Source organism: Rhinolophus sinicus, chromosome 14, assembly GCF_057876585.1.
Source record: "Rhinolophus sinicus isolate RSI-liver-muscle chromosome 14, RSI-T2T, whole genome shotgun sequence".
In the NCBI taxonomy this organism is placed as follows: Eukaryota; Metazoa; Chordata; class Mammalia; order Chiroptera; family Rhinolophidae; genus Rhinolophus; species Rhinolophus sinicus.
In genome coordinates this window covers 78594394-78622349 of record NC_142514.1, presented here as the reverse complement: position 1 = coordinate 78622349, position 27956 = coordinate 78594394, and the positions used below count along the sequence as shown (strand labels likewise).

The following is a 27956-nucleotide window of genomic DNA, read 5'->3' as shown; positions in this document are numbered from 1 at the left end:
CTCGGACTGCTAGGGCTCCGCTTGTGGCCCACGGGGCTGAGGGGACAGCATATAACATGGCTGAACCCAACGCTCACGGCAGAGACCTCGGAGAAAAGACTGAGGGTAAAAGGCTGAAAACGGTAGTTTAAGCCGCACTGCCAAGCAGAGAACGGAGCCTTAGGCACTGAGACTAGCCGCCCCCTCCCTCCCCTCCCAGAGCTCGCCCCGCCCCCACCTGCCCGGTGCTAGAAGCGAAACAGTAGCAGTGTCAGATCAAAACAACAGAAAATTTGCTATTTTGAGAACTGTGTACTGCAGACACAAATGCACAGCCCAACTAGTTCCGGCAAAGGGGAGAGAGCTGTGGAAGCAGGATCGGCTGTGGTGGTGGTCACCGCCATTGCTCTGGGTCACCTCTCACAACTCACCCCGCCCCAGACCACACCTATCTGGGCGGATCCCTGCAGGAGTAAACAGAACTGCTGAAACATACGGGCTCTGAATCAGGAGCTGGAAGAGCTTTGGAACATCAAAAGCTCTCCGCATACCCACCGGGACACTGCGCCCTGTGACCTAGACGAACTATAAATAGAGGAGAAGCCCGTCTCCCAGGGAATCCCCCCATTGTGTGAGAAGTTGGAATAGTGCAGAGAAAACATAGCACTACCGTGTGGGAGAAGAAAAATAAGTTGCAGTTGGAGAAATAATAAAACATTCTACCAACAAGTACTGGCAAACAAAAGAAAGACCGCTTTCTATCAACCTGTTGCAGAAGTCACTCCTGTAGATGTCTAGGAAGAGAAATAGTAAACCAGTAATCGCCATGAATAACCAAGGCAACAAGATAGCTCAGAAAGAAAGTGAAAAATCTCCAGAGAAGGGACTTAAAGATACAGAAATATGTGACTTAAATGACAGAGAATTCAAGATTGCAGTTCTGAAAAAACTCAACGAGATACAAGAAAACACAGATAGGCAGTTAAATGAACTCAGAAACTCAATCAAAGAACAGCATGAGCATTTTACGAAAGAGATTGAAATCTTAAAAAAGAACCAAATAGAATTTCTGGAGATTAAGAACTCAATAGAAGAAATTAAGAATGAAATAACCAGCTTAGGTAGTAGAGTTGATCAGATGGAGGAAAGAATCAGTGACATCGAAGATAGAAACCTGGAAATGACACAGAGAGAAGAAGAAAGAGACTTGAGACTTAAAAGAAATGAAAGAACTCTACAAGAACTTTCTGACTCCATCAGAAAGAGCAATATAAGAATAATGGGCATACCAGAAGGAGAAGAAAGAGAGAAGGGAACAGAGAATATATTCAAACAAATCGTCGATGAGAACTTCCCAAATTTGTGGACAGAACTGGACCCTCGAATCCAAGAAGCAAATAGAACACCTAGTTACCTCAATCCCAACAGGCCTTCTCCAAGGCACATTGTACTGAAGCTGTCTAAAATCAACGACAAAGAAAGAATCCTCAAGGCAGCCAGGGAAAAGAAGACGGTAACTTACAAAGGAAAGCCCATTAGATTATCATCAGATTTTTCAGCAGAAACTCTACAAGCCAGGAGGGAGTGGAACCAAATATTCAAACTATTGAAAGAGAGAAATCATGAGCCAAGAATAATACATCCAGCAAAGATATCCTTTAGATATGAAGGAGGAATAAAGACCTTTCCAGACATACAGAAGCTGAGGGAATTTTCTAATACACGACCTGCACTACAAGAAATACTAAAGGAGGCTATTTGACCACCATCAACAGGGACAATTTGTGGCAACCAAAACTCAAAAAGGGGGAGAGTAAAGGCCTGAACCGGATTATGGGAATGCAGAAAGTAAGCGTGCTGAAGAAAATGGAATACTCTAAACATCAAACTTACTTTTACATAAACTTAAGGGTAACCACTCAAAAAAAATCCAGAACTGAAATATATACTGAAATAAAAGAAGAAACAGAGGGAAACATCATAGAATACCACCACACAGAAATAATAGATAACGACAAAAAGGCAAAGAAACAATGGAGACACAGCCTTACCAGAAAACTAAAGATAGAATGGCAGGAAATTCTCACATATCAATAATCACCCTAAATGTAAATGGACTGAACTCAACAATAAAAAGGCACAGAGTAGCAGATTGGATCAAAAAACTAAACCCAACCATATGCTGTCTACAAGAGACACATCTCAGCTACAAGGACAAGCATAGACTCAAAGTGAAAGGGTGGAAATTGACACTCCAAGCAAATGGTACCCAGAGAAAATCAGGTGTAGCCATAATGATATCAGATGAAACAGACTTCAAGGTGAAAAAGATAACAAGAGATAAAGATGGACATTTCATAATGGTGAAGGGGACTGTACAACAAGAAGACATAACAGTCATCAATATTTATGCCCCCAATCAGGGAGCACCGAAATACACCAAGCAACTACAAACAGAACTAAAGGGAGAAATTGACCAAAACACAATTATACTAGGGGACATAAATACATCATTGACAGCTATGGATAGATCATCCAAACAGAAAATAAATAACGAAATAGTAGCCCTAAATGACACATTAGATGAAATGGACATAATTGACATTTATAGAGCACTTCATCCTAAAACATCAGACTATACATTCTTTTCTGGTGTACACGGAACATTCTCAAGGATAGACCATATATTGGGACATAAAATCAGTCTCAACAAATTTAAGAAGATTGAAATCATACCATGCATATTCTCTGATCACAAGGCTTTGAAATTGGATATCAACTGTAAAAAGAAAGCGGGAAAAAACACAAATACATGGAGATTAAACAACATACTTTTAAAGAAGGACTGGGTCAAAGAAGAAATTAGAGGAGAGATCAAAAGATACATAGAAACAAATGACAATGAAAATACATCCTACCAAAATTTTGGGGATGCAGCGAAAGCAGTTTTAAGAGGGAAATTTATCTCATTACAGGCCTATCTCAAGAAACAAGAAAACTCCCAAATAAATAACCTCATGTTACACCTTAAAGAACTAGAAAAAGAAGAACAAGTAAAACCCAACATCAGCAGAAGAAAGGAAATAATAAAAATTAGAGCAGAACTAAATGAAATAGAGAACAAAAAGACAATAGAAAAAATTAATGTGACAAAGAGCTGGTTCTTTGAAAAGATTAACAAAATTGACAAACCCTTGGCTAGACTTACTAAGATAAAAAGAGAGAAGACACTGATTAACAAAATCAGAAACGTAAAAGGGGAAGTTATCACGGACACCACAGAAATACAAAGGATCATCCAAGAATACTATGAAGGACTATATGCCACCAAATTCAACAACCTAGAAGAAATGGACAAGTTCTTAGAAACATATAGCCTTCCAAGGCTGAACCATGAAGAACTGGAAAATCTAAACAGACCGATCACCAGTAAGGAAATTGAATCAGTCATCCAAAACCTTCCCAAAAGCAAAAGTCCGGGACCAGATGGCTTCACTAGTGAATTCTACCAAACCTTCAAAGAGGATCTAATACCAATTCTGCACAAACTCTTCCAGAAAATTGAAGAAGAGACAGTACTCCCTAACTCATTTTATGAGGCCAACATTACCCTGATACCAAAACCTGGTAAGGACAGCACAAAAAAAGAAAACTACAGACCAATATCTCTAATGAATACCGATGCAAAAATCCTAAATAAAATTCTAGCAAATCTAATACAACAATGCATTAAAAAGATTATTCATCACGACCAAGTGGGGTTCATCCCCGGGGCACAAGTATGGTTCAACATACGAAAATCCATCAATGTGATACATCACATAAACAAAATAAAGGACAAAAATCATATGATTATATCAATTGATGCAGAAAAAGCATTTGACAAGATACAACATCCATTTATGATTAAAACACTTAATAAAATGGGTATAGAAGGAAAATACCTTAACATAATAAAGGCCATATATGACAAGCCCTCTGCTAATCTCATAATTAATGGAGAAAACCTGAAGCCCTTTGCTCTACGTTCAGGAACACGACAGGGATGTCCCCTATCACCTCTGCTTTTCAACATAGTGTTGGAAGTCCTTGCCAGAGCAATCAGGCAAGAGAAAGAAATAAAAGGAATCCAAATTGGGAATGAAGAAGTTAAATTATCACTCTTTGCAGATGACATGATGCTATATATAGAAAACCCTAAAGACTCCACCAAAAAGCTATTAGAAACAATCAACGAATACAGTAAAGTTGCTGGCTACAAAATCAACGCACAAAAGTCCATTGCCTTCCTATATACTAACAATGAAAAATCAGAAAAAGAAATACAAAAAACAATTCCTTTTGCAATTGCAGCAAAAAGAATAAAATACCTAGGAATAAACTTAACCAAGGATGTGAAAGACCTATATGCTGAAAACTATAAGACATTTTTGAAAGAAATTGAAGAAGACACAAAGAAATGGAAAGACATTCCGTGCTCATGGATTGGAAGAATCAACATAGTTAAAATGGCCATATTACCCAAAGCAATATACAGATTCAATGCAATCCCCATCAAAATCCCAATGGCATATTTTAAAGAAATACAACAAAAAATCATCAGATTTGTTTGGAACCACAAAAGACCCCGAATAGCCAAAGCAATCTTAAGAAAAAAGAACTATAATGGAGGTATCACACTTCCTGACTTTGGCCTGTACTACAGGGCCACAATAATCAAAACAGCATGGTATTGGCAGAAAAACAGACACATAGACCAATGGAATAGAATTGAGAACCCAGAAATAAAACCACATAAATATGGACAGATAATTTTTGACAAAGAAGCTAAAAACATACAATGGAGCAAAGACAGCCTCTTCAATAAATGGTGCTGGGAGAATTGGATAGCCACGTGCAAAAGAATGAAACTGGACTGCTATTTGTCACCATGTACCAAAGTTAATTCAAAATGGATCAAAGACTTAAGCATAAGACCTGACACAATAAACTGCATAGAAGAAAACATAGGTACTAAACTTATGGACCTTGGGTTCAAAGAGCATTTTATGAACTTGACTCCAAAGGCAATGGAAGTAAAAGCTAAAATAAATGAATGTGACTATATGAAACTTAAAAGCTTCTGCACAGCAAAAGAAACCATTGACAAAATAAAGAGGCCACCAACTGAATGGGAGAAGATTTTTGCAAACAGTGCCTCCGATAAGGGGCTAGTATCCAGAATATACAAGGAACTCATGCAACTCAACAAAAAAAACACAAACAACCCAATTGAAAAATGGGCAGAGGACTTGAAGAGACATTTCTCCAAAGAGGACATACAAATGGCAAATAAACATATGAAAAAATGTTCAACATCACTAATCATCAGAGAAATGCAAATCAAAACCACAATGAGATATCACCTCACCCCAGTCAGAATGGCTATCATCAACAAGACAAATAGTAAGAAATGTTGGAGAGGCTGTGGAGAAAAAGGAACCTCATACACTGTTGGTGGGAATGCAGACTGGTGCAGCCGTTATGGAAGGCAGTGTGGAGGTTCCTCAAAGAATTACGAATAGAATTGCCGTATGACCCAGCAATCCCTCTCCTGGGTATCTACCCAAAAAATCTGAAAACATTTAGAGATAAAGACACGTGTGCGCCAATGTTCATTGCAGCTTTGTTTACGGTGGCCAAGACATGGAAACAACCAAAATGTCCTTCGATAGATGAATGGATAAAGAAGTTGTGGTACATATACACAATGGAATACTATTCGGCAGTGAGAAAAGATGATATAGGAACATTTGTGACAACATGGATGGATCTTGAGAGAGTAATGCTGAGCGAAACAAGTCAGACAGAAAAAGCAGAGAACCATGTGATTTCACTGATATGTGGTATATAAACCAAAAACAACAAAAGAACAAAACAAACAAATGAGAAACAGAAACTCATAGACACGGACAATAGTTTAGTGGTTGCCAGAGGGTAAGGGGGGTGGGGGGGGAGGTGAGGGTAAGGGGGATCGAATATATGGTGATGGAAGAACTGACTCTGGGTGATGAACACACAATGGGATTTATAGATGATGTAATACAGAATTGTACACCTGAAATCTATGTAATTTTACTAACAATTGTCACCCCAATAAATTTAATTTAAAAAATAAATAAATAAAAATAAAATAAAAATAAAATAAAATAAAAAGTTAATAAAAAGGCAAAATAAACAACAAAACATTTTTAGAAAGTGATTAATAATCACGTGTCCTGAACATACACACACACACAACTCTAATGTATAAAATATTCACTAGATCTAAAATCATATTCATAGCGTCCCTAACTGAAAAGAATGTTTGTAATACCCACTTCTTTCATTTTCCAGAAAATACCTAAACAAAATTCGATTTGAGTGGCATTACTTACTTATCAACTATTGTTTTTAAGAAAAGGTTACCGATCCTTTTCAAACCAACCTGATATGGTGTGTTTCGTACTTTAGGCTCTCTGAGGAAAGCGGTCGCCCCACCATATCTTGTTTTCACAGGATGAAAACAAGAAATTCCAAGCTGGCTTGTTTGAAGGATCGAAGATCTCCCACTTAACTGTACAGAAACACAGTTGATAAATTATAAGCAATAAACACTCAAAACTAATGTGATTCAATCAACTCCAATTAGTACTCACCTGGGAGAGTCTTCTAAAGAATGCTGGGTTTTTGGAACTGGTGGCAGTATGCCTAGAGAATGAATTACTTTTCGTCTCCATGGACCACAGATGTGGCACTGAAGTGTTCTCCGAAGCAGCTGTATCAGAAACAAAAATATGTAACACATAGTAAAAGCACTAATGACGAGGCCCTAGATGTTCATGAATAGAAAATGAAAATTACAAGTGAGTGTAGAAAAATATTATCCCATGAAAGTTAATTTTACTACCAAAATTATTTACAACCAAATGCCAAGAACACCTTTAGCAGAAGCTCTTGAAGAAACACCACTGGTAGTTGAGATGTTACCATTGTCATGCTGAGGGGCAGAATCTTTCATTTCCTTCACAAGGGAAACTCGAGAACTGCCCGTTGGAAACGAGGAAGTTAAGGGATCAGAGTGTAATGCAGGAGAGTCTGACATGGAGAAATTCAGATGGCTCCGATGAAGAGAAGGCCTCGTTACTACATGTGGACAATTTGAAGTATTAGTTGTTGTGGTATCTTTAAACTAACAAATAAAACACTATTATTATGAATATATAACTTAGGAAAAGCAATAACCCATCATGACAAAATGCAGTTTGTACTTTAAGAAAACATACTACACAGTGCATATAGCCTCAATTCCAGTCACTGAGGCCTCCTATAAGCCCAATTGAGCCAAAAAAGATTTCAACTAACTGCAATTAATTTACCTAACCTAGTGTCAAAATATATTTCCGTGATCACATACCAACTTGTAAAAGTTCAGTGTTCCTGATTTTCTTTGAATTGGTCTCAGGATAAAACTCATTAATCAAAGATAAAATTAAAGCTATCTAATTCATAAAACAAAGTCTAACCCTTTAGAAACAACCACGATTAAATTTTATATCCTCCCAAAGAATTTACATTAGTTCCCCTTTTTCTGTGAGACATATATTCCACGACCCCCTAGTGGATCCCTGCACCTGCAGATAGTATCAAATGCTATATACTATGTTTTTACTTATACAGACATAGCTATGATAACATTTATTATATTAGGCACAGGAACAGATAAACAATAGCTAACAAAATAGAACAATTATAACAATATACTGTCATAAAAGCTATGTGAATGGGGACCCCTCGCTGAACTCTTCCTATAGGCTCAGGACTTTCTGGCACAACACGCTGCTGGCACTTGGAACACGGTTTCTGTCCATGTCTTCCACCCACAAACTGAATGATTTTCCATCTTAACTGAGCACTTATCATGTACTGTGGCTGTAACTTTTGCAGTCTGAGGTGCAATAGCACAAATTTATTTTTCTTTCTTCACAATTTCATGGGTAGAAATTCCCTCTTATTGTAGATCTTTGTACGATCTTTTCTTTCCCTAACAAGTTGAGAACTTTTACCTTCTCACTTAAAAAAACAGAACAAACACTTTCCAGCTCTCTGGCATATCCAAATTGCCAGCATCTCTGCTCTTGTGTTTTGGAACCATTATACGTAAAGTAAGTGTTATGTGAGCACTACCATTGGAATACCAAGACAGTCGATCTGATAACCAACCTGACACTTAGTGACTAAAGGGCAGGGAGGATCTACAGCGTGCAGACATTGGACAAAGGGATGATTCAGCTCCCGTCAGGACAGAGCAGCACTGCACGATATTTCATCATGCTATGCAGAACAGTGAGTAATTGAAAACTTAACGATTTTTTCTTTCTGGAATTTTCCACTTAATATTTTCACACCACAACTGACTGTGGGTAACTGAAGCTGCAGAAGGGAAAAATGCTGATAAGAGGGAAGTATACTATATATGCATACAAAAATATATGTATTCCCCAATCCAATAATCATGCTTTTACATCCTGTTCTGTAATGTGTTTTTCCATTTACCAATATAATTTTGTCTTTACATACAGAGCATTCATTCCCTTTAAATAGCACATTGTATTTTATCATACTGACTTACTCTACATATTTCATTATTTTCCCAATACTCCATCCAACTTTTATGGTTACACCTATATACTTATGAGAGCATACTTATCAACAAATCCACGATTCTTTAAGTTTGAAAGAGTAACATGAGGAGAAATTATGAAACAAATATTCCTAAAAAAAGATTTTAAAAATTCTGATTTGAAGGAAATCCAAGACAGGAGAGTGGATAAACCCTGTGTCTGCATCCTTCTGTGAAAATATTAAAATTACAACTAAATTATAAAATAATCAACTTGGGGAACCTTCTGAGATATAGCTGAACACAAGTTTTATAACCAATGATATAAAGAAAAAGCCACATTAAGACTGGTAGGAAGGGTGGAAAGACCGAACAGACTGGCACCAAACCGCCGGTGACAGTTGAGAATCAGGAGAGATTTCTTGGTCGAGGAGGTTCCCCCAAAGGAATGAGGTATCCCAGATCCACACCAGGCTATCAAGCGGGAAGAGGATCCCCCACAACACCCAGCTGGGAAAAAAAGTGGGCATTCTGACTATCCTGGTACGAAAAAGGCTATGAGAAACCCAGTCATTCTCTTAAGTGGCGCATGCACAGATTCTCTCACTTCAAGGCTCTCGAGCTGGGATCCAGTGAAGGGACAGTGACTCAGGGGGCATCAAAGTCATATGGGAGGCAGACTGAGGTTTGTGCTTCAGGGCAAGGGTGAGAGAGGACAATCAACATTTTCCCTGTGTAGAATCTTCTTCCCATGCAGCCAGCTGTCAGACACCATCTTTTCTTTCTTTAGCACTCCCCCAAGAGGGTGAAATTTGAATCTGAATTGGTCTGGTGGGCTCTACTGGGACCCTACCCACCAAATCCCCCCACACCAGAGGCACTTCCTCAGAGAGCCCTGTTAACACTGCACTCTTTCTTGAAAAGCTATCAGAGTCTGAGTACACCAGGCGGTCTACAACTGGCCTCGGTGTGCTCTAAGACTTTTGCTGAGTAGCTCTAGGCTCAGCCCTGGCACCAAGTCAGAATCTACATTAACCTGGTGACAACAACTCCGCCCACTCTAGTGACTCCCTGAGATCCTGCATCACCCAACTTGTGTACCACACAAGGCTTCATCATTTTCTGAACCTTAAGAAAGTTGGCAGGTAGCAGCAGGCCTCACAGCATCCTGGCTTTTGAAAAGAGCTACGCCAGGCTCAGTACTTGTGGCAGCTATCCTCAGATCACAGTGTGGCCTCTCACACATGCCTCCAAATTTAGCACAGAAAGCAAACATCCACAGGTCACTTTGTAGCTCCTATAAGGTAGTCCCTGGCTGATCACAGGCACTGGGTGTAATCAGCCTGCACCAGAGCCCTTCCTAAGAGCCCCCAGACCAACATACATGGAGGTTGGCTTCAGAACACAGCAGCGCAATACCCAGTTAGTCCCATAAGCAGCACACAAAAAAGCAGTCTCAAAGGGCACCAGAGCCCACAGGGCTGAATCCCTCAGTGGGATTCCCACTCAGGGAGGTAAGCCCCCTGAACAACAGCACATAAGCTGTGTACTTGACCAAACCCCACAACAAATCGCCAGGGGGAAAATTGCACCCACTAACATGCCAAGAGCAACCAAGGATCAACTATAACAAAAGGTCACACACAACTCACACAAGGGACACTCCTGGAGCACCTGGAGCAGGTGACCAGGGAGACTGTTCCAAGGCCCTACAGAGCACCTACTAAATAAGGCCACCTGACCAAGACAGGGTGACATAGCAGATCTACCTAATAGAAAAAAAGAAAGGCAGCCACAATGAGGAAACGAAGAAAGAAGTTCCAAATGAAAGAACTGGAGAAAACTCCAGAAAGAGAACTAAATGGAGTGGATACAAGAACCTACCAGATAGAGAGTTCAAAACAATGGTTATAACGATGCTCAAGGAACATAGTGAGAACTTCAACAGACAGATAGCAGGCATAAAAAAGGACATAAAAACCATAAAAAATAACCAGTCAGAAGTGAAGAATACAATACCTGAAATGAAGACTACACAAGAGGGACTCACCAGCAGATGAGATGTAACAGAAGATTGAATCATTGATTTGGAAGACAAGGTAGCAGAAAACACCCAGTCAGAACAGTAAAAAGAAAATGGAGTCCAAAAAATGTGGATAGTTTAAGAGACCTCTGGGAGAACATGAAGCATAACAACATTTGCATCATAGGGGTACCAGAAGTAGAAGTGACAAAGAAAGGGATTGAGAACCTACTTGAAGATCTAATGACTGAAAAACTCCCTAACCTAGTGAAGGAAAAAGATATACACGTCCAGGAAATACAGAGAGACCCAAACAAGATGAACCCAAACAGGACCACACCAAGACACAATATAATTATAATGGCAAAGTTTAAAGACAAACAGAGAATTCTAAAAGCAGCAACAGAAAGGCAATTCATCACCTGCAAGGGAGCCCCCATAATCCTGTCAGCTGATTTCTCAACTGAAATGTTGCAGGTCAGAGAGGACTGGCACAAAGCATCAATGTGATGAAAAGAAAAACCTACAACGAAGGCTACTTTACCCAGCAAGGATGTCATTTAAAATCTAAGGAGAGATAAAGAGATTCCCAGACAAGAAAAAGCTAAAGGAATTCATCATCACCAAACTGGTACTATAAGGAATTTTAAGGGACTTCTTTAAGACAGAAGAAAAAAAAAGTCAAAATTATGAATAACAACAACAAATTATGAATAACAAAATGGCAATAGCTACATATCTATCAACAATTACTTTCAGGGGCATCCCAGTTTCGGGTACCCCTTCCAATAAGGGAGCTGTACTTTTGCTTCAATAAAAGTCTTTGTTCCTCTAAAAAAATGAAACAAAACAAAACAGAAAAAACAATTACTTTCAATGTAAACAGAGTAAATGCTCCAGTCAAAAGACACAGGAGGGCTGAATACATAAGAAAACAAAACTCTTACATATGCTGCCTACAAGAGACTCACTTCAGATTGAAAGAAACACAGACATAAGGTGAAGGGATGGAAAAACTCATTTCATGACAATGGAAACAAAGAAACAAAAAAGAAATAAAAATGAAATAAGCTGGGGTAGCAACACTATACTAAACAAAATAAACCTTAAAACAAAGTGTATAACAAAAGATAAAGAAGGACCCAGCAATCCCAATTCTGAGTATTTATCTAAAGAAACCCAAAACGTTACTTTTATGGGACATGTACATCCACATGTTTACTGCAGCATTGTTTACAATGGCCACGATGTGGAGGCAGCCTGGGTGCTCCTTGATGGAAGAATGGATGAAGAGGAGGTGGTACATGTATACAATGGACTATTGCTCAGCCAGGGAAGGGAATGGATTCTTGCCATCTTTGGCAGAATGGGTGGACCTAGAAGGTATTTTGCTGAATGGAATGTCAGATAGAGAAAGACCGGTGTAATGTGTTTTTGCTTATATATGCAACCTAAAGAAAAAAATAAAGGAAAAAAAAACAGAAACAAACTCATACATACAGAAAACATTTTGATGGTTGCCATGTGGGAGGGTGGTTGGGGTGTAGGTAGAAAATGGGGATGAAATTGAGAAGTACAAATTGGTTGTTAAAAAATAATTATGGGGAGGTAGGGTATAACACAAGGAATATAGTCAATAATATTGTAATAACTACGCATGGTGTCAGAGAGGAACTAAATTTATTGGGGTCACCTATGGGAGGGGGTTTCGGGGCAGGGTGAAAAAGGTGAAGGGATTAATAAGTACAAATTGGTGTTTACAACATACTCATGGGGATATAAAGTAAAGCATAAGGAATAAAGTCAATAATATGGTAATAAATATGTACAGTGCCAGGTGGATATTAGACTAGTCAGGGGGATCACTTCCTAAATTATATAAATGTCAAACCACTATGCTGTACATCTGAAATTAATATAAACTAATATCGAATGTCAATTGTAATTCAAAAATTTAAAAGAGGAGAAAATTTGGGAGAAATGAGAATTTCAAATCTCCAGGTATAAAACAAATAAGTCATGGGGATGTAATGTACAACATAAGTAATATGGTCAATAATATTGTGATAGCGTGGTATGGTGTCAGATGGTTCCTGGACTTACCATGGTGATCAATTTTTAGGTATATAAATGTTGAAAAACTATGGTGTATCCCTGAAACTAATATAACAATGTATGTTAGCCATATTTTTAATAAAAATCATAAAGGAAAGGTCTGATTCGGTAGTCTAAATTTGGGCCCATAAAACAGCCTAAGTAGTCAGAGGTATCCCGGGAATCAGTGAGAAAACAATACTATGTGGAATTGCTCTGACACACTGGATCAGAGCACATGCTCATTTTTGCCTATGAGAGATACTGTGATCCAAAGATTTCCTGTCATTATACGCCCACAAAGAGCAAATGACAATGTACACTGCCCCCATGTTCTCACTGCGTATGAACCCTTTCTGATTTCTGTTAATATAATATGACAAATGGCATCACTATATGATTTGCACTTACTTTAACGACAGGGATATTGAGTATCCTTGCCTAAATTCATTGGTCATTCATATTTCTTCTCCTGTTAGTTGTTTATTGATGTAATCTCTCTTAAGATTACTGAGATCTAATTTCTTTTTCAGTAAATCAGTGTGAGATGATCTAAAGTATCGAAACTTTCACTATCAGTTGTATCCCTTCATTTCTTTTGATGGTGTCTTTTGTAATCAGAAAATAACTTCTACCTTGTTTACAGAGACTTGATAGTATTCAAAGACTCTAAAAAATGAAAAATTTTACTCCCTTTACATAGAGATGCTACTGGACATACAATGGATGGGTTTACCCACAGAAAACACCATTAGGTCGAAAATGCATTTAATACACCTGACCTACCAAACATTGTACCTTTACCCAGCCTATTTTACACCTACTGAGAACACAATATCCAAAAACGTTGGCGATACAGTACACTGCAGAGTATCAGCTGTTGTGTGATCTCATACCTGACTGGGAGATGTGGCTCATGGCCATGGCCAGCATCCCAAGAGTATCTTACCACAGGTCACTAGCTTGGGGAAAGATCAAAATTCAAAATTTAAACTACAATTTCTATGTACTGTGTATCACTTACACACTATAGCAAGGTCAAAAATTCATAAGTTGAATGAATGTTAGTTATGTCGGGGTCCTTCTATGCTAAATTCCAAGAGGCTTCCCCCCCTTCCCACTTTATATATCTGTATATTTCTGTACCAGTTCCATAATGGTTTAAATACTGTAGCTTTAGGACACATTGAATAACTCTAAAAGAGCCTCCAACCTACCCCACATCCCCCTTATTCTTTTTCAGAATTTTTCTATTCACCTTCAGTTGTATTTTCAAGAACTTTAGAATCATATGACAACTTTCCAAAAGACTCTTCCAGTTAGGGTAAAACAACTGGGCCCCAGATTAGCTTGTCTAATGTAAATAATTATAAAACTGGACAAACTATGTGAAGGACAGCTTTCAGGCAATAAAACACAGCACACAAAAACCTGACACAGTGAGCCCTAGCTCTCTGTCTAGGGCATTTCACACCTGTTGCAGAGCTGGAGTCTAAGCAAAGCACAACAGGCAAAAATCAGAATTAAGGGCATTGGACTAGAAAATTGTGCCAGAAGGGGCCTCCAGGTGGCCCCACGGGAGTATCCAGAGTCTATTTACTGCAGACTCATCCCCAAAACGCACAGAGGGGACAGGGCTTGGAAGCTAAGTCCCACCACTTTACGGGACTTAAGAAACACCCTGGAATTTCCGTAGATACAACTACCAAAGTGTGAAACTAAGTCTATAAAGCTAAAAATGATCATTCAGTAACAACTGCCTGCTAAAATGAGAATCAATTCTTGTCAGAGGGAGATAACAGAATCTAGAAACTCTACATATCCATCCAAATTGACAATATTTTGTAAAAACAATCCCTTGATATACCTAAAAAAAGAAAACTGTGATCCGCAATGGGAAAAAATTAATCAACAGAAACTGAAACCAAGCTAGCCAAGGTGCTATACTTAACACAGTCTTTAAAAAGGTATTAAACTATGACCAAAGTTCCTAACACACCTGTTAAAATTACCTGACTGGGATCACGCTCACCGGGGAATTCATTGAGGGATGCAAGGAATCATTCATCATTAGGGAATTGTTAATGTAGCTGAGCATGTTAATAGATTAAATGGAATAGAAAACACAGCCCAGAAATAAACCCTCTCATCAATGGTCAAATGATCTTCGACATGGGTACCAAGACCACCACTCGACAGGCAAAGGACAATGTCCTCAAAAAATGGTTTTTGGAAACATGGATCTCCACATGAAAATGAATGAAAGGGGACCGTTACCTTACACAATATACAAACATTAACTCAAAATGGATTAAAGACCTAAACATAAGACCCAAAACTATAAAATTCCAAGAAGAAAAGAAAAGGGAGAAGCTTCATGACACTGGACTGGACATGACAGGCAACCAAAAAAACAGCAGACATAAGGGATTATATCAAACTTAAGTTTTGTGCACTAAAACACACAATCAACCGAGTGGAAAGCAAATCACAGAATGGTAGAAAATATTTGCAAATCACATGTCTGACAAGGGGTTAATATCAGAAAATATAAAGAACTCTTACTACTCACAAAACAGAAAACTCAAATAGCCTGATTAAATATTGGGCAAAGGACTTGAACAGACATCTCTCGAAAGCTTATACACAAGTGGCCAACAAGCATATAAAAAAATGCTCAACATCACTAATCAGGAGAGAAATGCAAATCGAAACCACAGTGAGATACCACTTCATACCCATTAGGACAGCTATTATCAGAAAAGCAGAAAATAAATGTTGGCAGGATGTGGAGAACCGGGAACCTGTATGCACTCTTGGTAGAAAAAGATGTTCAACATCATGAGTCGTGTAAAATGGCACTGCCTCTGTGCAAAACAGTATGTCAGTTCCTCGCAAAATTAAAAACAAAATTACCATATGAACCAGCTATTCCATTTTTGGATATACACCCAAAAGAACTAAAAGTAGATTCTCAAAGATTTCTGTACAACCATGTTCCTAACAGCATTATTCACAATAGCCAAAAAAGTAGAAGCAACTTAATTGTTCACTGACAAATGAATAAATGTGGTATATACATACAGAGCAATATTACACAGCCTTCAAAAAGAAGTAAATTCTGGTACATGCAACAGCATAGATGAGTCTTAAAGATATTAGGCTAAGTGAGAGAAGCCAGTCACAAAAGGACAAATACTGTATGACTTCTCCTCATCGATCAGGTCCACTGCCCCTGCAGAACACACTAGACACTCCATGGCTCCCGCTCACTAAGACAGGCAGCACACAGAGGTACATCAGCGGAAAGTTGCAGACAACAGGTTTGAAATGAGCCACAGATTCTGTAACTGTTCTTCCTGCACTATTTGTGCTATTTGAAGACGGTACAGTGCCCTCCAGCTCCAGGTACTGTTAATGGAAAAGCCACACTGGTACAATTAACCTTCACTAAACAACATTCAGGACTGTTATATCTGAATTACTTTAAGCTTCCAACGATGTGGCACTACTTTAAGAGCAGACATGCCTAAGTTGTTTTGAGAACACATTGACAAATTCAAGTGTAATGTTTCGCAGAGGAAACACAAACTGTGATGTGTTGTATCTAGTGAGATCTACATTCCACATATTGAGGAGTTATAAGAGGTACTTTAATTCACATGTTATGTGATTATATGTATAGAATAAACACTGTGAGAAAGGTCGAGGCAGACTGTGAAGAGAGAACTCTCTGGAATTTACAAAGTTTAACATAGGAGTAGAATTCAGATCTAAGACAAAGGGGAAACACTACCAGTCTTTGAAATTAATTATCAAAAAGCTGCTCATAATTCGTTACCAAATAACCAAGGGAATCAGAGTGGGAAGGTGGGTGAATAGGCGTGTGATCAGAGCCAAGGAGATCAACAGCAAGTCGGCTGTCTTTGAAGCTGGGGGATGGGGACAATGGGGTTCACTGCACCATCCTCCTTACTGTTGTGAGAACTTTTTCTAGTTTGACACTTTGCATATTTTAAGTTTAGAAGTTATTCACAAAGGTGTGTATAATATACATACATGCAGCAGAAAAGCTCCTTATAACCTCAGTAATATAATGAATAAAATCCAAGTTGGAATTGACCACGGTGACCACTGAATTAATTCCATTATTTCAAACTCTCCGTTCATCTGACACCTACATTAAATTCTTCAAGTTAGTAAATCCTCACAAGCAAGCACACGAGGATGGAAAAGAAGCTGTCAGTCCCTGGGGATACACACTGTTTACATACGAGAAGTCTCTAATACAGAGAAAGAGAGAGCCTGGGGGCCCATTTGAGGCCCAGGGAAGAAAGTGACAAGGAAGCAGTCAGCTTAGAGGTCTACCAGAGAAAGGCTCAATATATTTCAAAAAAAATGGTAATATATTTCAAAAAAATGTCGAAAAGTACCGAGCTGTACACCTTAAATGCATTACCTCAAGCCTATGTGACATGGATCTCAATAGAGGTGTAAAAAGTATTTAATGTGAAATGACAAAGTAGCATTTCCAAATATGCCACATGCATGGGTTACACTGAAGCTATTTACTATTTGTAAACCCCCCACCACCACCACACACACACAAATGCTGGAAGTGGATCCAAAACCGGTCAAGCCTTAACATGCCTGGTCACTCAACGACACGATGAATGAAATGCCCCATTGGCGCACTGCAGAGGACAGAAACCAACTGCAGTTCCGCCATACCCAAATTCCTGTGCTGTGGGAGGCAGTACCACAGTGTCAGTGTAAGAGCTGATGTCTACACAGCGCTCCCTTAGCGCCAGGGCCTACTCTGAGGGCTTTGCATGTACTACTGTTTTCAAAAGTATTTATGAGGCTACACAAGAGAAAGGAGACTGTCTTCCCCAAGCCACATGTCTAACGATTGCTGCTGTCAAAATCAAACCCAAAGTCTAACATCAGAGCTTGCCCTCTTAACTGATATAGTGTATCTGACTCCCTTAATTATAATCAGAAAGCCGATAAATGAGAAAGATATTTAATTGGAATCTGATCACTATTCTCCTCCTTCTTCCCAGTTAGATTTACCACATCAGACAATATAAAAATATTTAAAATTCAGGCACGAAACCAGCATTCAAAACACAATACCCACGCCCTATTTACCTTCCGTGTTACTGACTGTTGGCTCAGGAGTGATTCTGCCACCGTGAATATTAGCGCTCTCCTCATCAGCACATATCAGATGGTCATCTTCTCTATTTTCCAGCCCCTGTGGTTCCTCTCTTCTAACTGCTGAGCAGGTGCATACATGTTCATTCCTGCTGAAGTAGTTCTGTAGCCATTGTGGCACAATATTCTTAATAGATTCTGTCAACTTGCTAAAGATACTCTGTTGGGGGGAAACACACATAAGGCAGTTTGAGAAATGTATTTTTATATAGGTACCAACTTACAGAAAGCCACACCAAGAAAAACACAACTGTTTCCAACAAAGTTTCCTAAATATCAGTTTCTTGAGTTAATGCTGACATACCAGTATTTCACAAATTGTAGAGACATTATGAAATTCCTGCTTTTTTCTTTCTTCCATAGCATGTATTCATGAGCCAATAATTACCCCCAAATGGCCATATTATTCGAATCCTTAAAAATCTCCAATAGTCCTTCCCATGAGACATAAACTTTAAATTTAGTAATGAAGCATGCACTAAAATGTCATAATCCCAGAGAAAAGGCATCCATTTTGATCTCAGCATATTAAAGAAGCAATATAAACAATACCTTCAATAGCTGCCTCAAGCAATTATTTTATTGCAAAGTCTTTTAAAAGAACAAAAATCGAGACAAAACTAGGAGACTCCTTTTCAAAAATGACGGACAATAGACAACTAATCCAACATAAGAAACTCAAGAAATAATCTCATGTTTTTTAATGGTAAAATTTCATTATACAGAATGTTGCCTGAAAATCCGAGGAAATAGTTTTATTATGGTAACTTCTAAAAGGAGAAAAATGTGGTGTAACAACTATCAGTATTAACATTTACAGTAGCTTTGCTACAGGCCAGACACTATTCTAAGCGGTTTATAAATCTTATTCAATTTACTCCTCACAATAATTTTATTAAGTTGGTATTAACTGGGTCACTTTACAGATGGAGACTTAAAATGAATGCCATACTTAACCAAAGGTCACTTCTGGGGCAGTGTTAGATTTCTGTGGAGAATAATCAGCAAACAAACCAAACAGTCAAAATGGACATAATAAAGCTCATTACCTAAAGCTCATGAACTTTGCTTGCAGACCTTCCCTTTACTTAACTAAAATATAACCAACGAATCTATCTCAGCCCACAGCAGCTCAGCACAAGGAAATTACCATGTGAGAGAGAGGAGTTACTAGTGGCACAATGAATGACAGCATCAGGAGCTCCACAGTACAAAGTAATACGGATGATAAAACTGACCCAGAACCATTGGAAGAAAACAACATCCCTCAGCTTCAGTGTACCTCTGTGGGGTAAGCGACCCTAAGTCATAAGAAAAGGTCATAAGCTCAGAATCCCCGAGACTAGTGGTTCCCAAAGTGTGCCCCCCTCACAGTAACATCAGCCTCGCCTCAGGCCCCATCCCAGCCCTACTACACTCAGCAGGTAGGCTCACCTGATTTAACAAAAGCCCCCAAGGGATTCTGATGGGTGCTCAAGTTTCAGAACCACCATTCTCGTTAAAGAGATGAGGAAATTAGATACATTTAATGAAATTACAATACATTTATTTCAGGGAAAAAGTCCCTCTACAAGAGGTGAATAAAATTATGTGTACTTACAAGTCTTATTACGAATCAGTTACCTGGAAACGTATAATGTGGAATACTGGTCACACAATCATTAAAATATATCATAAAATATTCTAAAATGAATGAGAAAAACAAATTGTCCAGTGGACTGTAATGCAGAGTCTCTGGTTCCGCTACCCGCACAAGAATGCAGGATATGGTGAGGCCAAAAACGAACACCAATGGAGCCATAGATAGCGGAGTCATACCACTATATTGTCGCAGGCAGCTGGGTTGAAGATACAGGAAGCAGGCTCCAAACGATGTGCAATCCGCAATCTGCTTCTCTGCGAACCAACCAACCCCCACTAACTAGCTGCAATCCGAGCCTGCTATCCCACCACAGCCGTTATATCGTGGCTAACTGGCTCACTGGTTACAGCTGATGGCCAATCAGTCACAGCTGATGGCCATCTACTACCCGAGACAGCACCTTTCCATGTGAGGCGAAGAGCCTGGAAACTGATTTCTGGGTCTCTGTCCCCACAGGACTGTACAGAACACAGTGCGGCTTACAGAACAGTCTCCCCAGTGTTTCTCAAACTTTAGCCATGATTTTCACCTGTACTATTACTTACTGATTTTTCTTTCTATCCACTCACTTCTCTTCATAAATTTAGCTTTTTCTACACAATAAAATCTACCAAATCACAGATTGATGTTGTATTGGGCTTCACGTGCCCATCCTCATTCTATTCTTGAGAAGTTGTCCCACCAAACTGGCTTCTAAAAGGGTTGGCCTATGACAGACACCAGATATTTGAGGATGGGAGGAAAGAGGTCTTTCTTCCTGTGCTCCCTCTGATTAAGTGCCTGCCCCATCTCTAAAACCACAGCTCTAGACAGGTGGTCCCTCCTCCACTCCTGACACCATTTCTTCCCTTTATCCTTCCAGTCTGAGGGATGATGGCAGCTTCTGCTATTGCTAGTCTCTGGGCCTCCTGCCACGCCGTATTTATTCCTTAACCACCAGCATATCTCTAAGTAGACTCTCTTAAAAGACATCTCCATTCAATCATCCAGAGTGTCTGTTTCTTGATGGGCCCCTAAGGTATTGATATAGCAGTGCTACTTGTCAGAGTTTTTTGTATGATTAAAATGAAAATTAAACAGTCAGTCCATGTATCAGTTTGACTCATCTACTTTATCACCAATGGGACAAATGTACCACGCTTAGGGCAGCACTCATAGTACCCAAAAGTTACATCCAACCTTTATCTCTTAAAGAAGTCCATAAATAGGCCACAGAGAAGCTTTATTTGGGGACTATTTTGGAATCTTATTTAACTCATAGATGTAACAGCAGACATTGCTTTCCTTCACTCAGCTCATTCAGTCAGTACTTACTGGTCGCATGCTACATGTCAGACACAGAACACTGGGAGACGGCAGGGAACGAGTTCCTGCCTTCTTGGAGCTTATATTCTAAGTTAGGGGGACAAATAAATATAATATGTAACATATAACATCATCATTCGGTGATACGGGCAAGAATAAGGCAGGGAAGCCAAATGGGGTAGCTATTTTATATAAGCAAAAACCTGAAAAAGGTGAGGCATGAGCCATGCAAATTTCTAGTGAAGTTTTCTAAACTGAGGGAACAAAAAGTACCAAGACTCAAATACAGCAGTGTCCTTGGTACATGCTGACGAAGCTTATGGTAACCATTTAATGACTGCAAAATCTAATAAACATTAAATAACTACTGAAGTTCTTCAAAATTCCCCTTTAATCACGTGCATGTGTATGTGTGAGAACCTATGTGTAATCTTTTATTCTATAGCATATATACATATGTACATACATATACAGAGAGACAGTAACTGTAAAAGGACTAACACAGTGGTCCTCATACTGGAGTCTTTAGATCAGCAGCTTTGGTGTCACCCTGACCATGTTAGAAATGGAAATCTGTCTGTTTTAAAAAACTCTTGATATGATTCTTATGCAAATTAAAGTTGGAGAACCAGTGTACTAAAATCCTCTACAAACTCAGTGACTATTATCCCAATTAAGGCCAGAGTAAACATAACCCTGAGTATAAGCTTAACTACAACAAAGTTTTACCTAAATGATCACCCTATTTCCATGAGAATCAAATACATCAGACCATTACACCAACTTTTATAAACAGCTACTTCATAATATCAACTTTGAAATTCACACCACAAGTAAATATAAAAGATTATCTTTGAAGCATTTTATTTCTAATTGTAAAGACTTAGCATACTTATGGTAAATAACCAACTACTGAGTATTCAATTGTAAAAAATTGTTGTGAAAAAGAAATCTGATTATGCACAGATTTGCGTGGAGACCATAAAGTTGTCTGTATATCAAATAAATTTGGAGAAGTACTTCCCTGCCTGACAAAGGGGAAAAACCGTTTCGTTATAGAAGTAAAGGTTCCTTTGACTGTATAACCAAAGAACATCTCATCTTTGTCTCCTAAGCAGTGCACACTCATGTCCTGCTTTACCAGATCAGCTTCCTTCCTGCTGTCAGAGGCTTCAGAGGGAAGCATAATGGCCACCATGTAACTCCATGGAAGGTTTCCTACAGAAAACCTTCTCTGATCCTCCAAGTCTGGGCAGTCCCCCCCTTATATGCTCCAACAGTGCCCCGTACTTCTTACAGGACGGCAATTTGTCAAACAGGATGTAATCAGTCTGTCCATCACCTGCACTAACATTGGCTCTGTGAGCGCAGACACCAGGTCTGTTCACGCACAGATTAGCTGGTGCGTGGTTTGAATTTTCCTACGACTGCACTGCTCAACCAACCTCTTATTCCTACACATGAATATTCCATGACACGTTTCGAAAAAGAACATCAGTGATTCTAGAACTTAAAAATAAATAATAAATTTGCTCAGTGTAATAGTTGTACCTCAACCAAATAATATTTCTGTCACTACACTAATAATCCTTTCTTCAAAAAACCAATGTGTGAAGCTATCCAAGACCATGGGAAAATTGAAACCATCCTCTGGAATGATAAATAATACAAAACCAACTAAATGAAAAGAAGCAGAAAGTCAGGCCCCCAAAAAGCTAAATTAATGAAGGGCTTAGAAAAATCAACAAAGAAACGGAGCATTAAAATCTTAAAAATACTCCTTGTAAGCCTAACAACATAATCACAACTAATGAGCTAAATTCAAGGATTAAAGGCGTGAATCTTCAAACTCAGACTGGTTAAACTCATCGAGTCCATTCTTTCCAAGGTTCTGCACTTGGCAAAACACGTTAAAAAATGCCATTGAGATTAGAGTACTCAGTTTAGGGGCCAGAAGTAAAATCAAGTAAATGACTCACATATCAAGCACAATCTATGTCTAAGGTGCGGTGAGGACACTAGCTTTACAAATTCCATTTTACCTGATTTCAAGGATTAAAGAAAGAAGGCTGAGGTGGGGAAAGGCTCTTCTACAATACAAACTCACAACTCGTTTCTAATAAAAAAGGTCATTTGTTCCTATGTATCTTTTCGCCAATTGGAAATCTCAGAACAACCAGAGACATCTCTTCAACATGACTAATTCCTTCCTTATCACTACTATACAGCCTTCCTTCTTCTTACATAGAACTCTATTCCTACTAGTTTTCTTGACTTCAGTTCTATGCAACTCTCTTCTTCACATCATACTCTATTAAACAGTAGTACTCAGACTATAAAATCTCTTTTGTCAAATAACTTCACTGCCTCTCTAAGTATAAATATCAAATATATTCCATCATCAGCTTTCAGGTTCTGGAGCCCCATTCCCCCAGAATACACCGCTGTTTTGATTTTTATCTGCTCTTTCAGTGGCCGTTATTTCCTTGGGGACCATCACTAACCCTTAGTTCTCTTCCACAGTTCTGTGAACATTCTCCTTACCCACTGAATTCCCACGCCACCAGACTCTCCTTCCCAAACTTTTTTGAAACTCTTATTTCATATAGTCTGTTTAATCAGTGTTTCCCCTTGCTGCCTCCAAGCCCAAGTAAAGAACAAGAACTAAGAACACAAGACTTCACATGAGACTTAAAAAATATCTATTATAAAAACACTAAATTAGAGCGAAAACCTAGATGCCATTGTAATCTACCAGGTATTGCCAGTTTTTCAATATATCCATTCTAACATTACTTGTTTAAAAATATGTCTCTATTCTGACTTTAACACTCAGTTTTGTTTTTTGTTTGTTTTTTTTTTTTAATGGCAGCTGAGATTGTGAACTCAGCATGTATGCAAACACAGGAGGTGGATTAAAATTATTGTGATTTCCTCGAAGCTGTTCCTATGAATATGTTTGTTTTGCTTGATTGGCTAAGCCTGCTCCAAGTACTGCAATTGTTACTGCTCCAGTGTCTGTGTGCCTGATGCACACTCAGTTATTTCCATGAGGGAAAAAGGTAATGAAGTATTCAAATTCTAATGCAGTTATATTGAATCTAGTTTTAAATAATCTCAATCTAACCTGCAAATCTAAGCTACTAGTTGTCATATTTTACAACCTCCAGTGTGACAGTCAGCAGCCAAGTTTTCCCAATATACCCAGTCCAAAACCTTCTAGCCACTAAAAATCCGCTTTTCATTTCTCTTCTCAACTTCAACAGATCAAGCCAAACAACCTGGGCATAAAAATTACTCTGGCTAAAAAGTTAGAAACTACAATGGGACACACATTTCCCCTTCCTTCAATACTCTGTCACTAACACATGAAGGAGAAACATGGCCTGGCTTAGTCTCTTATTTTCAGTTATCCATATCACAGAGGTGGTGAATAGTTAATTAACAGGAATCAAACAACAAGGACAAGAAAAAGAGTCCCTAAAAGACCTGTAAGCTAGCCACAGGAGACCCACTAAAAGGCCAAAGCAGTGTAACCCAAAGTTCCCTATAAGATATTGCCACTTTTTGTCCACAATCTGTTTGACACAGGATGTAAGAATTTATTTCTGAAATCATACTATGGAAAAGATCAGTGAAATCAAGCAAACTGACACACACACTGGAATATCTCCTCGCACAGACAGAAAAGGCACTGTCCTGTCCTGTTCTGACAGTAAACACAGTAAATTGTACCTGGTGGCGAGACTTTAAACTGGGCTTCCCAACACAGAAGACCCTTCTCAAACTCTGCTACCGCCATGACCATTAACTAAGTAGCTACAAAGAAAACATTTCTGAGAATAAAAGATCAACATATTTTTCCAATAATACACTGTGCCTAATGAAAATGGTTTAAATTAGGGTCATCAGACCAAAGTCTTCATTTTACTTAAAACTAACAGATACCTGCCTCATCAGGGAACTTTCCAGGAAATGGAAACAACACCTGGGCCCTTTTGTCACTCATGAGAAAATGTGGTAAAATCATAAACTACACAACGGCCTCTCATCATGAACCAAAATACGACCTTTCTTCAAACAACTCAATACTTGGATTTATTTCCCTATATATCTAAATGACTGGCATTTCTACAAAGAAAATATGTTAAAAGTAAGCACTTAGGAGAGTAGCAATAATTTAAGGTTTGGCCTCATCACTCAGCAAACAAGTCCTTAAATCCAATATGAGCCTATAAAAGATTGAGCGTGGGTATATAAAGGAAAAACCACTAGAAAGAGGCAGCAGAATTCATAGGCAGTTAAAACATTTAAATCAAAAGTTTCTAGTTAATCACAGTAATTACAAATGAGTCCTTACTTTATATGCCAGGCCCTGATTTAAGAGCTTTACTTCTGTTATCTCATTTAACTCTCAGAACAATTTCTGCTCTACAAATGTGTAAATTAAGCACAGAGTACTTAAATAACTTGTATTTATTTAAAGTTGATTACAAGTCCTGGCAGACAGGCATTCAAACCCAAGTGCTTGACTTGATTAGAGCACATTTCCTATCAACTCTTTCCATTCCTATGTCCATGGATAGAATTAAACATCTAGGAGAAAGCAAATAAGGATAAATTCAAAACTACTTAGTGACTTCTGGAATGAGATCAGTATTCAACCTCTAAATATCCCTCCTTTTCAAAACTGAGAACACTCTTTAGTCATCAGATACCAAGCAGGGCATACTTATTTGGAACAAAGTATTTTATAGATGGTACCAATACAACAAAACTCCACCACCACCAAAAACCCACATTGTCATATAATGGAGTGTTATTTAGGCAACTCATGGTCTGTGGACTAAATACAGACCTTGGATGCCTTTTACACGGGCCACAAGCTAAGAATGACTTTTATACTTTTTAAAGAATGTGAAAACAGAGGAAAGAACTTTCAGCTACAAACCTATCTGGCCTTTACAGAAAACGTTTGCAGACTCCTGGTCTAAGTTACTGAATAAAGGTGTTTCCTTCCCCTCTTTTTCAAATAGCCTAATGCAGGAACTGACTGGTAAGACAAATTACAACCTAGGAAAATAAAATGAATGGATTCCCTTAGCTCCAAACCAGAAGATAAAACCTCTGAAGCACCCACCCACTCCACCCCCCAAAAAAGGGCAAAATTAAGTAGTTCCCCAGCACCAGGAGCTGGTGGTGGATTCTTGCAGAGCCAAGGTTCTGGTAAGAGTAGAAGACAGAAAGGAGGCAGTCAGCCTATAAATCCACAAAAGTCCCAGAAAGGAGTAAAGAAAGTTCTTATTTTAAGATTTAAAAATCGATAATAATAAATTGAGTAGTATTTTATATATTCCTGGATACTTTTATGTGCTATTTTCTGCCAATACTAAGTAACACCTAGTGTTGATGTAAAAATCCCCAAACATCTTTAAACCTGAATCCAAAGCGAGAAATATATTTTCTTTTCCAATTAAACGGCTGAGGCAAGAAGCTGATAGTATTTTGGATGAGGGAAATGATAAATTATGACGCTGTAAAACAGAACTGCACAACCTAAAATCATAGCAGCTCTAAGAGAGTTTGGATCTTAGGTGTTATCTTGTTAAGGCATCACCCCCCAAATTTAGATTTTTTACCTAAGAGCATTAAAAAGAAACTGTGGTTATAACTTTTGGCACCTAGAATATATTAACTCGTTTCCAGACCATCCCCGCTGCACCACAGGGAGTCGCTGTCTAGTACCTGGCGCCTCTGCCCACCCAGCTCGTAAGGTTGAAATGACCGCAGGTGGCAACGCCTCGTCGGGATCTTGCCGCCGCCAGCGCCCCCTCCTGTTCCTCCGGCCCCCGAGGCCATGGCGGAGCCTCGGCTCCTTCCCGCTACGTGGCCGGTGTGGGGAGCCATGGTTTCTTGCAACCCTGAACCTTGCAGACTGGCTCGGTTTCTGCCCCCATAACATTGCCTCTGCCTTATCTGAGAGGCGCCTAACGGCTGCTGAGGAATGTGGTGGAAACAGCTAGTTCCCGGACACAGAAGACTAAGGGCTTTCTGGACAATTGGTAGGTTCTGTCTCCTTGAGATATTTACTTTTGTGAGTTTCAGTGACCTTGTATCTTCTATGTCAAAGGAAAGTTGAGGCTGGAAAGATTTACTTTCGCTGAGATAATGCATATCTTCTTCGTTTAACTGCACGTACTCAAACTGTATATATTGGTTAGAGATAATAAACTCAGGGCTTCAGCATGACTGAAGACCGGCCACATTAGCATTTGTGTGTGTCTTTTATTTCATTCCCACTCCCCCATTCAGGTACTGATCGACTCGTGGCAGCTGGCCCATCACACTTGGCGCCCGAACAGGGACCTGAATACGGGGGATAACAGTGAGGAACTCCGCGTGGCAAGGGCCCAGCTCGTATAAGAGCTAATTTCAGTGGATGCGCGGTGAGTAAGGCACAATACCCCTCGGTCGAATGAATGTGTGAGTGAGTGATAGTTCCACGACTTCTTGTCACGGAGCTTGCTTGGGCCCTAATCTGCGGTTCCGGTTCTGTCATACGGCATAACGGCGACTGGACTTCTGTCCACCTGTTCGGGGGATTATACCGAAGCGCCTTAGCCAAGACAGATTTAGCTCCGCGAGGGGCACGGCCAGACGGGCATCAGAGTGTTTTCCTTGTTGATTGAAGGGCCGAGTTAGGGTGAAGGATGGGTCACGCTAGCAGCAAGGACCTGTATGTTAGAGGACTTAAGAAATTGCTTGCCGCCCGTGGCAGTCGGGTGAGCAGAGAACAGTTAGATAAGTTTTTAGAATTTGTAAAAGAAGTTTGTCCATGGTTTCCAGAAGAAGGCACTGTCAGTCTGGAAACTTGGGAGAAAGTGGGAGAGCAGTTACAAGATTATTATGCTGCCCACGGACCTCAGCAGATCCCTGTAGAAACATTCGGGTTGTGGACCTTGATTAGAGATTGTTTAGATCTCAGGCGTAAGAGCTGTAAACTAGAGAAAGTGAAACAAGCTGGCAATGAGGAAATTCTTTCATCTGCCGCT

The 27956-nt window shown here is 39.2% G+C and overlaps 1 protein-coding gene across 1 annotated transcript in view; it reads right to left on the bottom strand.

Annotated features, from left to right (window-relative positions):
• Positions 1-26791, bottom strand: part of LOC148755747 (nuclear pore complex protein Nup153-like) — a 44047-nt gene extending 17256 nt beyond the window's left edge. The window contains exons 1-4 of the mRNA XM_088791364.1: positions 26650-26791; positions 17892-18117; positions 6657-6775; positions 6446-6574 (exon numbers count right to left, since the gene is read on the bottom strand). Coding sequence (XP_088647490.1) covers positions 6446-6574; positions 6657-6775; positions 17892-18117; positions 26650-26763 — 588 coding nt within the window. The 5' untranslated portion in view covers positions 26764-26791. The remainder of the gene's footprint in view (positions 1-6445; positions 6575-6656; positions 6776-17891; positions 18118-26649) is intronic.
• Positions 26792-27956: the final 1165 nt, after the last annotated feature.